We start from the raw sequence: 13,576 nt of genomic DNA on the forward strand, positions 1-13,576 counted from the left end.
ATGAGGGAGGAAATTTGCCATGTGCCTTCCAAAAAAAGGAAAAGAGTTTGAAGAAAATACACATGCCTACGCAATGGTTCTTTAGTAAAATGTGGTCAACAGGTCTTCTAGTCCCATAACCTGATTGGTTCTCGAAGAGTAAACCCTACATTCCATAAAGTTTCGCTTTGGCAACTTGTCTGACATGTGAATGAATTAATAGCATTTCTCACAAATACCAGTGAGGTGCTTATAAGCGCATTTTATACACTGGAAATTCACTGTACCCGGAAGATACCCAACCCAGCGCGCTTCGGGACTGAGTGTAAACGCAGTACAGGATTAACTGAAAATGATTTGGACGCACGCTGTCATTGTGTTCCTGTGTCTTTGTCCAATCCACGCTGCATTTGGGCAGGTGAGTGTTTCCTGAGCTTGTCAGTGTCATGAGGGCACCTAGGCCACTATTAAGAGACAACATATGATGTTTCTTGGATTTATTTTGCACAGCTGGTTGGTCCAATCAAAAATGTAGCTGATTTAAAAGCACATATCACACTACATATCATAGAGTAAAACGTAAAATCTAAGTAAATTACTGTATTTTATATGATCATGGGTTACCATTATAATCTCTATGTGTGTTACGATTTAATGTAGGCTATTGTGGTTTCTGACATGCTTTAGGTAGTCCATTAACGTAATAAATGCAGAAAACATTTCCAGACCAATTCATTATCACATACATCCTCAGGACATAGTTAAAATTCTTGCCATTATCTGTAATGACCTGAAAAGTCAGTGGGTAAATATCACACAGATTTACAACTGAGAAAATAGACCTGAGAGAAAGGTTGTCTGAATGCCCTTTTCATGGACAGGCTTTAATTCAACATCTAACACTGAGGGATGCAGCATTGATGTCTGGGTGTTGTTGAAGGTCAAAACGCATGAAGTTGAAGTGTCAATCTCTTGTCAAAGTCAAGAGCCTGCAAGTCCAGCTATAAGGTCATTATCCATGCATCATGACATGGACAGACACCCATTGATAGGACTGGTGTTTGGTCGACCTCAATTCCCAGGCAAGCTGCACAAACAATTACTAAGACCCCTTGCATGCATGTCCAGACACCGAGAGGCCCATCACTATAAATAGACCCAACACCTCTGCTAAACCTCTCTACCTTGTCCAACGACAAGGGTCTATATTACGGCAGGCTGGTGTGTGTGTGTCTGTGTGTGTGTGTGTGTGTATGCTATGCTGTACTCTTTCTGTTGTTCAGTTAGAAATTCACGTGGAATGTCAAATTTGGACTCAATTTAGTTTTTGTCCACATTTAGTTAAGATCATGATGTACTGTGTGGTAATGAGCTGTGTGTATGAGGAGTCTGTTCAGGTCTCATTAGTGATCTTTGGCTTGTTCTTGTCATGGCACAACTCACACTGCAGAACTGAAGCCATGCAGTGATTACATAATTGAACAAGGTCAACCAGATTATTATTAGCTACAGAACATTTTTCCTTTTATGCAAAACCTTTCTGCATCACAGAATTCACTTAGAACAATCTAAAATCCTTGGATTAGATCACCATGCTACTTTGGCCTTCATCATTGCACTGCACACCTCTTGATTCAAAGAGCAGCTCAGAACTTACTGAAGGAGGCTATAGGTATGTTACCTAGGCACACCAAGATATTGTCACAGATGCATGAAATGCAAATGCATGAAATGTTTTGCAGCGGAGGCAGAAAGAGGACATTATCTCTGGGGCACACAAACAGCAGCCTTTCCCTCCCTCCCTCCCTCCCTCCCTCCCTCCCTCCCTCCCTCCCTCCCTCCTGACTGATGTCACTCCAGCGGCCCAGCTCCCTGCTCCAGTTTCAATCAGCCAGGTGTTTTCACAGGATTACCAAATATTTACTTTTCTTACATAACTTCTGCCAGATGAAAACACTAATTGGCTTTCTGAAAACATTCATGAGAGGACAGAGAGGAGGAGGGAGAGAGTTGAAAGAGAGAGTGAGAGTTTAGGAAAAATATACTACTAACACTCCCTGATTTTCTCAGCCAATGGGAGGAGAGGATGTGCCTCATACACAGGTGATGTTTACCCTCTGGGTGTTTATTCCACACCATCTGACCCCAAACAGCCTCCCTACCCTTTATCAAAACCTACAGTACACCCACCCCTGCATCAAACGATGGTCGCTATGAGCAAGCAACAATTTTTTATGCCTCCAAGGAGATCATTCTGTCAGAACTTCCAGACACTTCTGGGCTAAAGAGATAGAACAGCAGAGATATGCTGGGATATGAGAGAAGACAGGCTGAGAGGGAATCTGTTGTGAGAATGAGTCCAGATAGGATCGGAGCCACTCTTTCTCTCATGGAGTGTGTCTTTAGTGTTTCACAGCAACCCCCACAGCACCATCAAGTAACACCACCAGGGGCATAAGCACACAACCTCCAAAACATCAAACTACTACCACTAGAGAACAACTTACTTTGCACAAAGGCAAAAGCCTACCAACACTACAGCCACCTCTGACTTGAAGCTCCCCAGCTGGTGGTAGGGGTTGTTGAGATGCCTGTGCGTGCTACAGTTGGTCAGACAACCAGGGGGATGATGTTGCCGGCTCAATTCATTCATTCACCACATTGACTAGGCTGCCTACTGTGTACAGTGAGATTAAAAACATGACCATCTGAGTGCTGGTGTAGTGTTGAAGCAGGTACGTCTACTCTGATGTCTCTTCTCTGGTCTCCCTATAAACCCAGACCAGTGACCATATGCCTTTTTAGTAACTTGTAGGTACTGTACACTACATTCTTTAACTTTCAGTGCTATCTTAGGAAAACCCCTAAAATACTTTTTAAATGCAGCAACAAATCACTTCATGTGGCTCACCAGATGTTAGTTTATCATTCATAACTCAAGCCAATGTACAGTAGCTGCTGTACTTCTGTCCTGTTATTCCAACATTAACTTGTTGGTGAGGTAATTTCTCTGTTCTGTCCAGTGATTAAGTAGCGAGGACATTTGCCCAGCTTTTGCAGTGAATGTCGTTTGTATAACTGAGTGATGTCAAATTCTAGGAAGCTAATGTAAGAGTTAGTTCTGCCTCCATCTTCTGACCAAGTCACCTGTGTCTCACGGTCCCTGACTTGAGTTTAAATTAGTCATCTATCAACTGTAACTGCATTTCATTAGGCAATGAATGTGCTCTGTGTAGTCTACGTCAGCATAGGAAAAATAAACTTGCACGTTCCTTATGTTCCTCAACCCACGTTTGTAACGTGCCCCTTTTGCTAAAATGCAGTTAAGATCTTCCTGTATTACGGCTTTTAAAAATACTGTAACTCTGCAAATGAATTGCCTTTTTGGGGATGACTCTCTTGTCAAGTTGTCCCTGTATAGCATTTTTTAACTGTTCCACTGCCCCTGGCCTCCCCTGTTTCTGTTGGACAAAAAAGTGTTCACCTGCTTACCATGCCCTGTCCCTGTAGGACTGTCCCAGCAGGCAGGACATGCAGAGCTCCCTAAAGCAGGTCCAGAAGCTGCTGTCGACCCATGAGGCTGCATACCTACAGAGCCTCCGCACCCTGAGGAAGAAACTCAACTTGCTACAGAACACAGCCACCAAACAGACTGGCAAAGCAAACAATGGTAAGTCTGCACACAGCCCAAACATCAGTTGAAGAAGCAACATGAAGCCTACCATTTTAGCCATAGGCTTAAATTCGATTTCTTCACTGAAATACCTAAAATGGCTTTCAGTAGGCCTGCTGCTTTTTATTTTACAATCCAAAAAACACCAGTTGCAAGAATGTGAAGAAGTTTTGCATTACTATGTCTATTGTTGTCAACCTCATGAACGAGAATCAATCGTGATTCAGTAAGTTGTGTAGACCTACACACAGCACCAGCCGGACTGACTAGTCCTGGTAAAAATGTTAATTAGCTGTAAAAATGCTATTAGCAGCGTCACGCTGCGTTCTAAAAATGTTTACTCTGGTGGATTATTATTCCTTTGCTACTACTGGTATGTCATTTCACATTTGGTGGTTAGCGGTAGGTAGAAATGTTAAATTGAGCTCCTATGGAGCTATGGCTGGAGAGTTAAGTGTTGGCTTATGTCCCCCTACCAACCACCCTCCACCGCTTTACAGATACCTGTCTAAAGCTGGACACGCCTGCCAACAGCAGGAAGTTGGGAAAGGCGCAGACCCCAGGTCATGAGGTTCACTTCCTGTGTGATGCGGGTTATGAGTTGGTGGGAGCAGAGAGCAGGACATGTCAGGAGAGCCTCACCTGGAGCGGCCAGCAGCCCACCTGCCGCAGTGAGTGACCCTACCATCTGCTACAGATTACCCCACCCCTTATCCAAACGTTAACCATTAGGGAGACACACATCTGACGTGAAATCACTATCTTTTGTCAACTACCATCTACTTCTTCTCTTTCTCTGGCGTCTCTTCCCCCCCACCCTTTATCTTCTCCTTTCCTCTTCTCTGTCCCGTCACTCATCTCTTTATCTGCTCTATCATCTCTCTCATGTCCTTGTCACCATCCTCTTTGTGTCCCCCTCTCTTTTCTTTATCTCTCTTTCCCACATTTTAAACTTCATGCATATTACTAACATTTATCTAGATAAGATGGCTTGCATCCATATGTATTTCATTATCAAATTTCCTTTTTATGTATTTTCATGGCCATCCAGAATGGGTTATTGAATCCAGTGACTGTGACACATAGTGATAGCAGCCCTCTGTCTTGACAGCTCGCTAACATTTAGATAATGCTTCAAAGACGTTCTGTGAGACTAAAAGTCAGGCCATCCCTTTCGCTCCGGTTATGTCGAGTACTCACACGCATGCACATTCACGCTCGGAAGTGTGTGCTCGCACACACACACACACAGAGAGAAGGAGCTTTTCTCTTTGGTTCATGCATCAGAGCTATAAGGTTCCACCTGTGATTGTCAGTGAGTTAGCGAGCCAACATTTACATCAGGGCTAATATTACTTCATTCTCCACTCTTGACTAATCTCTTACTCCTCCTGTCTTTCCTCAGACATAAATGAGTGTGCCTCGTCTCCCTGTCTGAACGGGGGGACATGTGTGGACGAGGTGAATCAGTTCTCCTGCACGTGTACCAAAGGCTGGGCTGGAGCCACCTGCCAGAGCCCTGTGCCAACATGTAGGTAGAGATGCTTAAGCAATAAGGCCCAAAGGGGTGTGGTAAATTAGCCAATATACCATGGCTAAGGGCTGTCCTTATGCACGATGCGAAGTGCCTAGACTCAGCCCTTAGCCGTTGTGATATTATTGCCATATACAACAAAATCCTTGAGGTGCCTTATTGATATTATAAACTGGAACCAGGACTTACAGTCCTATATATCTCTATGCTATGGCTAACTAGTAACAACAACACACAAGGGCCAGACACGGAGGGAGACCCTAGTCCACTCCCTCTCGCTGGTTCTGGCTGGCTGGGCTATCATACACACTCAGGGCTCCAGGCAGAGCCAGCGACTCAATACGGCCCAGTTAGGTTTTGTTTCTCTCTGTCTGTTTGTTTTCATTTCTCCCCCTGTGTACAGTACACTGCTGTAGGTGAGAACCACACACAGACTAATGGGGATTTGGATGGACTTTGACCATGACTAACACTGCTTGCACTGTGTGGGAGCCTTCTATAAGTCTATCATCCCACTCACACACAGCCCACTGATAGAGGGCTGCATGGTGCAATGGATGTGAACACTGAGGTCAGGAAATGTTGGGAAACTACAGTGTTGCATGAATGTTTAATATTAAAAAGTTTAATGTAGCCTAACTTAAGTTGCAAGTCAGTCGAGAACGTCTGCCCGTCTGGTCTCCAGACAACATTTTGAGTGTCTCATGTCCGTGTCCAATACATTTGTGCTCAGTCTTGACTCAGTCTTGGATAGTGACAACTGGTCATTTCTTCTGGAGACCAGCCGAGACCAGCGCAGTAAAAAACTCCTAATTATCAGCTTCCATTCAGTCAGCACATAAAACCGCTTCACCAGGCCAAATATATACCCTCCTTTCTTGAAACATGAACACCTGCAGTCTTTATATCTATTATAGACATGTTTGCGCAGTGGCAAACCTATTGGACCTAGGCCTTCAGTGGCGAACCTATTGGACCTAAGCCTTCAGTGGCAAACCTATTGGACCTAGGCCTTCAGTGGCGAACCTATTGGACCTAAGCCTTCAGTGGCGAACCTATTGGACCTAGGCCTTCAGTGGCGAACCTATTGGACCTAAGCCTTCAGTGGCGAACATATTGGACCTAGGCCTTCAGTGGCGAACCTATTGGACCTAGGTCTTCAGTGTGTGACAGGTTCGTGATGCTGAAAGGACAGCAACCGTCATACCAGCGGACTCATTTAGGACTGCACTTTTTTTTAAAACAAGTCGTATATCTCCACTACGCTACTTTGATACACATCACTGGGGATTAAGAAGTGAGTATACACAATGCCCATAAAGAAAGTGGGTATACAGTGTATACCTGCACTGGCCCCCAGTGGCGTAGTGGAGGCTATAGGCAGGTATACACTGTATACCCACTTTCTTTATGGGCATTGTGTATACTCACTTTTTAATCCCCAGTGATGCGTATCAAAGTAGTGTAGTGGAGATAAACGACTAATCAATTATGTATAACAATAAAGAAACCATGCATAAAGTAGCCTACACAATCGCAAAGTACGTGACATACAGCTCTGGAAAAAATTGAGATCACTGCAAAATGATGAGTTTCTCTGGTTTTACTATTTATAGGTATGTGTTTGGGTAAAATTATAATTTTGTGGTTTTTTCTATAAACTACTGTCAACATTTCTCCCAAATTCCAAGTAAAAATATTGTCATTTAGGACATTTATTTGCAGAAAATGACAACTGGTCAAAATAACAAAAAAGATGCAGTGTTGTCAGACCTGGAATAATGCAACAACAAAAAAGTTAATATTCATTTTTAAGCAACACAATACTAATGTTTTAACTTAGAAAGAGTTCAGAAATCAATATTTGGTGGAATAACCCTGATTTTCAATCACCCAAACACATACCTATAAATAGTAAAACCAGAGAAACTGATAATTGTGCAGTGGTCTCTTAATTTTTTCCAGAGCTGTATATTCACATGCACCGCGCGCACAGCCTAGTTTCCACGGAATGTCACCTGCAAGCAGCAAGAGCACACAGCTCTCAACTGTTTTTTTGGCATAGAGCAGCTCAAAGAAAAATGATATTGGTAGCCTGTAGGGTAGGTTGGAAATGCTTTTCAGTGTATGATATCTACCAGTAAATGCTAACTATGGCAACAATGGGTATGCAAACAAGGTATTGAAAAGGTTTGGTCTGAAGTCAGTAGGCTATTGTGAGGAGCAATTCAGTCATCATATCCTGTTTGCATCAGTGGCGTAGGCATTGGTGGGCCTGGGTGGACACAGGGCTACCCACTGGGGAGCCAGGCACACCCAATCAGATTGAGCAAAAACAGAAAAAGAATACATGATTATGACAAAAATATATATTATTTTATATTGTCAGACCTCCAAAAGGGTCTCCTGATGTGCTTTAAGCATTGTTGTAGACTTAGAACGTCACCTTTTTGTTGTTTTTCTATTTAAAAAAACAAGTGTGATTTAGAGAATGCAAATCTAAAAAACATAGAAAAACATAAGATTTTTCCTTCGCTTGGCAGGCCATTTGAGATTTCTTTTGCAAAATGTGAGTATACCTACTTCTCCAGGCACAACTACACCACGGCATAGGACCGATGGAAAGACAGCAGTCACACACAGCATGATGTTACAGAGTAAGCAGTCCAATCACTCTAACATAGCAAGCCAGTGGGTTCCAATCATAAGAATACAAAACACAACCATTAGGCTAAGCATTTCTTCATTGAAATGTACAACTATTACTTTCCATTGCAAAAAATATTTCACATTTAGCACACAAAGTAACCGGTGACCTAAAGTTTAAATGCAACAATGTTTCACACATAAGTTATTTTCAAAGAGATGGCAAACAACAGCAAGGGAGCTGAAATAAAATAAACAGTTCCACTCAAAAGATGAGGATACATTTTTACTTATTCAAGAAGTTATTCTTGAAAAGGGAGAAGCTAACAAATTAGTAACATCCTCTTCTATAACACCTGCTGCAGCCACTACAAACTAGCCTACAACAAAAGATAGCTAGCTACACCATAGGAAAACTACTGCTTGCTATTGCACAGTGACCTGTCAGCCTTTCAGAAAGCAGAAGTTTCCATATTTTTTTGTAAAAAACGGTCCACCCATTACAAGTCAAAATGTGATTGGTTGATTCCACTGTCAATCCAAAATGTTGCCCTGATACAGTTGAATGGCAGATGCCTTCTATCTATCAAATTGAAGAAAAAAAAGCACCTTTATTTAACCAAGTAGGCTAGTTAGGTAGGCTACAACTGCGACCTGGCCAAGATAAAGCAAAGTAGTTCGACACATACAACAACACGGAGTTACACATGGAATAAACAAACATACAGTCAATAATACAGTGGAAAAAATTATATATACATTGTGTGCAAATGAGGTAAGATAAGGGAGGTAAAGGCAATAGATAGGCCATGGTGGCGAAGTAATTACAATATAGCAATTAAACTGATAAATGTGCAGAAGATGAATGTGCAAGTAGAGATACTGGGGAACAAAGGAGCAAGATAAATAAATAAATACAGTATGGGGATGAGGTAGTTGGATGGGCTATTTACAAATGGGCTATGTACAGGTGCAGTGATCTGTGAGCTGCTCTGACAGCTGGTGCTTAAAGTTAGTGAGGGAGATATGAGTCTCCAGCTTCAGTGATTTTTGCAGTTTGTTCCAGTCATTGGCAGCTGAGAACTGGAAGGAAAGGCGGCCAATGGAGGAATTGGCTTTGGGGGTGACCAGTGAAATATACCTGCTGGAGTGCGTGCTATGGGTGGGTGCTGCTATGGGGACCAGTGAGCTGAGATAAGGCGGCGCTTACCTAGCAAAGACTTGTAAATGACCTGGAGCCAGTGGGTTTGGCGACGAGTATGAAGCGAGGGCCAGCCAACGAGAGCATACAGGTCGCAGTGGTGGGTAGTATATGGGGCTTTGGTGACAAAACGGATGGCACTGTGATAGACTACATCCAATTTGCTGAGTAGAGTGTTGGAGGCTATCTAGCTTCTGATGGCCTAGCCAATGGCTGACTTAGCTAGCTAGATTTATCTCCCCAGAGACCAGCAAAGACATATCCTGATTGGATCTTTTTTCTCTCCAGTGTTAACCGTTTCCTTTCCAACAAAAACTGAAGTGATTAAATCAGAACTTCATTGAAAATAATAATATAATTAATTATAGTTATTTTATAAATCATTAGCCCTTCTCTGAAGGTGTAGAAGGCCCTCATTATTCCACACTGTGTTTGGGTTATTCACAATTTGTAGAGTGGCTCTATTATCCCTCAGCCTGCATTTTTTCACCATTCTGAATGTATAAAGAATCCATATGTTCTTCTGAAATATGAACACAGAAATATTGGACATTTTGAACTGCTATTATGGTGACAATTTGACAAAATTACAATCATGGTCTTGAATTTGACTCCCATTTTTCTGGTCTCGGTCTTGACTCGGTCTCGTAACCCTTGTCGCCCTCCGGTCTTGGTCATGAATCGGTCTCGCTTTAGGTGGTCTCAAACACAACACTGTTCCAAACACTGTGGTTACCCTGGGAACAAATAGTTAATTTGTAACTCTTTGTTCACATGGTAACAATAGTGTTTTATAAAGAAATAAGCTGCACTGTACTGATTTGAAGATGGAGATGTTTAGATAGCCATGCCCTCAGACTGCAGTCAGAAACCTCCATATCAATGAGAATCATCCTTAGTTTCACTCTTCTCCTCATTCCTCTCTTTCTTTTTCTCCCTCTTTCTTTTTTCTCCAGTCTTTGTCACCATGACGAACACCTCGTCTGCCACCTCCTCTGCGGCTGCTGCCATCTCTCCCCCGGCTGTGACTGTTGGTCCATTTGTCCGTCCATCTCGCTGTACGCAGGTCCAGGGCACCACCCACTGCACCTGTGACCCCGGATACACCATCTCTGGGCGTGACAGCACCACTTGCACAGGTACACCACAATCTGCTACCATTGCTATGGTAACATAAAAAGACACACAGTCTGACCACATAATGTTATATACTGTAACTGACATCAATGGCAATTTTAACTGTGTGTGTGTGTGTGTGTGTGTGTGTGTGTGTGTGTGTGTGTGTGTGTGTGTGTGTGTGTGTGTGTGTGTGTGTGTGTGTGTGCGTGTGTGTGTGTTTCAGACATTGATGAGTGTGAGTTGTTCCACATGGGTCAGGCTGGCCGGCTGTGTTTACATGCCTGTGTTAACACCCCTGGAGGCTACCGCTGTACCTGTCCTGCTGGATACAATGTCACCCGCGACGGACGCAACTGCAAAGGTGAAAGGAGACCACCCACACACACACACCGTACCAAAGTCTCAAATGCTGAACACACACGCACACACACACACACCATCAAATCCTCTGCCTCAAAACATGCCAGTTATGCCAGATAAATACTACACATTTGAATAGTCTACCACAAAGAGAAAGAAGATAACTTGGCTGAATGATTATGAATGTTTCCTATTATTTCCTATCCGTTGTATCTGTAATTCCATGCAATTCTGTTATCCACTGGCTGAATAATTGAACAAACCATACATCTGGTCTGAATAAATGTTTGTTTTTGTAGGCAATTACAATAAATCAGTTATTTCTCTGTCTCGCTCTCTCTATTTTCTCTCCGTCTCTGTCCCTCCCTCACTTTTACACACATTATTCTCCCTCTCCCCGGCCTGTAGACATAGATGAGTGTGCCACCAGACAGAATAACTGCACCCGGGACCAAATGTGTATAAACACCTACGGAGGGTTCCAGTGTGTACGTGTGGACTGCCCCCGCATACGAAACGCCACCTACAGCAAAACCTCACCCCTGTGAGTACCTTCTCTTATAGTTAATCAAGAATAGATTTGATAACATGTAACTCTTTATCACTCTCTTGCAATCATACACCTCTCAATGCCTATATCATTTTCTCTTCCCCTGTTGCCCAGGCGATGTGAGCGTAACCCCTGCTCTGTGGACAACAGGATGTGCTCTCAGGCCCCTAACTCCATCTCCCACCACTACCTGTCTGTCGTATCCAACCTGTCAGCACCACGCACCATGTTCCGTGTGTCGGCCCTCCGCCTCATAGGCGACACGCTGCGTTTCTCCCTGCTGGGCCGCGGGCAGGCCAGACGCCACTTCACGGTGCAGCGGTCGGACCGCCAGACAGGCCAGCTGGTGCTGGGGAGCCCGGTGCAAGGCCCTGCTTCACTGGAGGCAGAGGTGGAGATGACCGAGCTGGAGAAAGGGGTCCAACTGGGGCGGTACATCACCAAGATCACCATGTTCATCTCCCAGTACGAGTTCTAGAGAGGGAGAGAGAAAGGGAGGGATGTAGAGGGAGGAATGAAGAGAGGGAGGAGGGAGTACTGTGGTAAGAGTTTTGGAGTGGGGCAGTGGCTAGGGCTGGGGGGCTGGGAGGGGTGAGGCACTAAGTCCTAAGGAACAAAGAGGAACTAAAAGGAGGGGAAGTTGAGTCGAGACATACAGGTATGGCAGGAACGGATGCATTTGGTAGAGTTGTATCAATTATAATGACAGAAAGGGAATGGTTCAGGTAACGTTTAGGGGGGTGAGAAATTAGGGATGGGGACACTGGGTCAGAGACATGAAAATTAGAAAACGGCCACTTGTGGTGGAGATTGAATGTCTCCTCACTGAAGCTGAGAGAGTGAGAGAGAGCTGGGCTTGTAAATACGAGCTGAAGTCCTTAACTGGTTTTATTGTTTAACATCCAACATATGACTAAGTGACAATCAATATCTGTAAGATGAGAAGACATGAAGCTAGACATTGACAATCCTATATTTCCTGGCCTTGTGTTAAACTTGTTTTGATATATTTATTTTGAAGGTGTTGTAAACCCTTGTTTGTGATCTGCTTTTTATTTATCTGACAAAGCACTATTAAACATTTAATCAAAACACTACTGTATAATTTCTAGGGTTTCATTATTTACTTTTCCTATATGCTTATGTCTCTGCACAGGACTGTATAAGGGGCTTGCCTTAAACTGTGACCTGTAGATGATCTGTCCGTCATAGAAGCTGAAACAGGAGTATGATGTACAGTATGAGTAGTGCAGGTCTGGGGAAGACATCAGGCATGGCAGTACAGAGACAGAGTACTGTCCAGCAGACAGACAGCCAAAGACACTCCGCTCAAGAGCTCCTAGACCCTTACAGTATATGCATGAGCTAAACCAGCAAACACAGTGTATATTGTTACTTAATGAGATATGACATATTGAAATGCTCTTTTCCACCTTTTTAGCACTGGGTGTTTGGGTGCTTAGGGGTACATGCCTGTGTGTGTGTGTGTGTGTGTGTGTGTGTGTGTGTGTGTGCGTGCGTGCGTGCGTGCGTGCGTGCATGCGCGCGTGCGCACGTGTGTGTGAGGAGATGTACTGTAGATTCGGCTGGTGTTGTTGTGGCGTGGGTTGTAGAGGATGCTGATGAAATGTTTCACCCCTGTGTCAGGCTGCCCACAAACCTTCCCCACTCTCTGCACTCTATCATCTGGACGGACGTGAAAACCCTGGTTAACACCACACCACACATAGGGCCAATGCCACGAACACACACAAACAAGATCCATGTGACCAGTGGTGTGAGAACGCATACACACAAATTCTTACACAATAAATGACCCGTAGTGTATAAGATATCCCACATCACAGCTCCCTCAACATAGAGCACCCTGCAATGACCACAGCACAGTGAGTGTACTTTATATAGACACTGATGTAAGTGTAGAGTGTGAGGGGTTAACCAGCCCAGTACTGCCACGCAGAGCCAGGCAGTGTGTATCAAGGCACAAGGCAAGACCCAGATGCAGACACAGGAGGCAGATGGTTGGAGTCTTATAATGTTTATTAATCCAAAAAGAGGTAGTCAAGAGAATGGTCATATACAGGGAAAAGGTCAAAACCAGTTCAGAGTCCAATAGGTACCGAAGGGCAGGCAGAATCAAGATCAGGGCAGGCAGGATGATCAGGCAGGCGGGAAAGTAGTCCTGAGTCAGGCAGGGGTCAAAACCGGGAAGACTATCAAAATGAGAATAGCAAAAGGAGTACGGGAAAAACACGCTGGTTGACTTGACTAACATAAAGACCAACTGGCACAGAGAGACAGGAAACACAAGGATAAATACACTGGGGAAAATAAGCGACACCTGGAGGGGGTGGAGACAATCACAGGGACAGGTTAAACAGATCAGGGCGTGACAGTGTGCCTCAGACAAACAGGCACTAACACACTGAACCCAGCCCCACCTCGGAGTCATCGTGTTGGGCTGAGAGAGAGACGAGGAGGGATTCCCCTGACCTGGCTGAGACCCACTAGGGG

General features: G+C 44.0%; 1 protein-coding gene across 1 annotated transcript; it reads left to right on the forward strand.

The window, feature by feature from the left end:
* LOC115167181 (fibulin-7-like) lies at positions 1-12,157 on the forward strand. The gene is made up of 8 exons (XM_029721353.1): positions 1-397; positions 3,490-3,649; positions 4,153-4,323; positions 5,058-5,183; positions 9,990-10,172; positions 10,376-10,513; positions 10,921-11,056; positions 11,177-12,157. The coding sequence occupies exons 1-8, from the start codon at positions 332-334 to the stop codon at positions 11,538-11,540; spliced, it is 1,344 nt and encodes a 447-aa protein (XP_029577213.1). The 5' UTR covers positions 1-331; the 3' UTR covers positions 11,541-12,157.
* The last annotated feature ends 1,419 nt before the right edge of the window (positions 12,158-13,576 follow it).

The sequence above is a fragment of the Salmo trutta genome, chromosome 29 (assembly GCF_901001165.1).
Source record: "Salmo trutta chromosome 29, fSalTru1.1, whole genome shotgun sequence".
In the NCBI taxonomy this organism is placed as follows: domain Eukaryota; kingdom Metazoa; phylum Chordata; class Actinopteri; order Salmoniformes; family Salmonidae; genus Salmo; species Salmo trutta.

Coding starts and splice junctions, on each gene's coding strand:
- LOC115167181 (XM_029721353.1), top strand. CDS start 332: ATGATTTGGACGCACGCTGTCATTGTGTTCCTGTGTCTTTGTCCAATC. Junction 3,650..4,152: donor GACTGGCAAAGCAAACAATG/GTAAGTCTGCAC, acceptor ACCGCTTTACAG/ATACCTGTCTAAAGCTGGAC. Junction 4,324..5,057: donor CCAGCAGCCCACCTGCCGCA/GTGAGTGACCCT, acceptor GTCTTTCCTCAG/ACATAAATGAGTGTGCCTCG.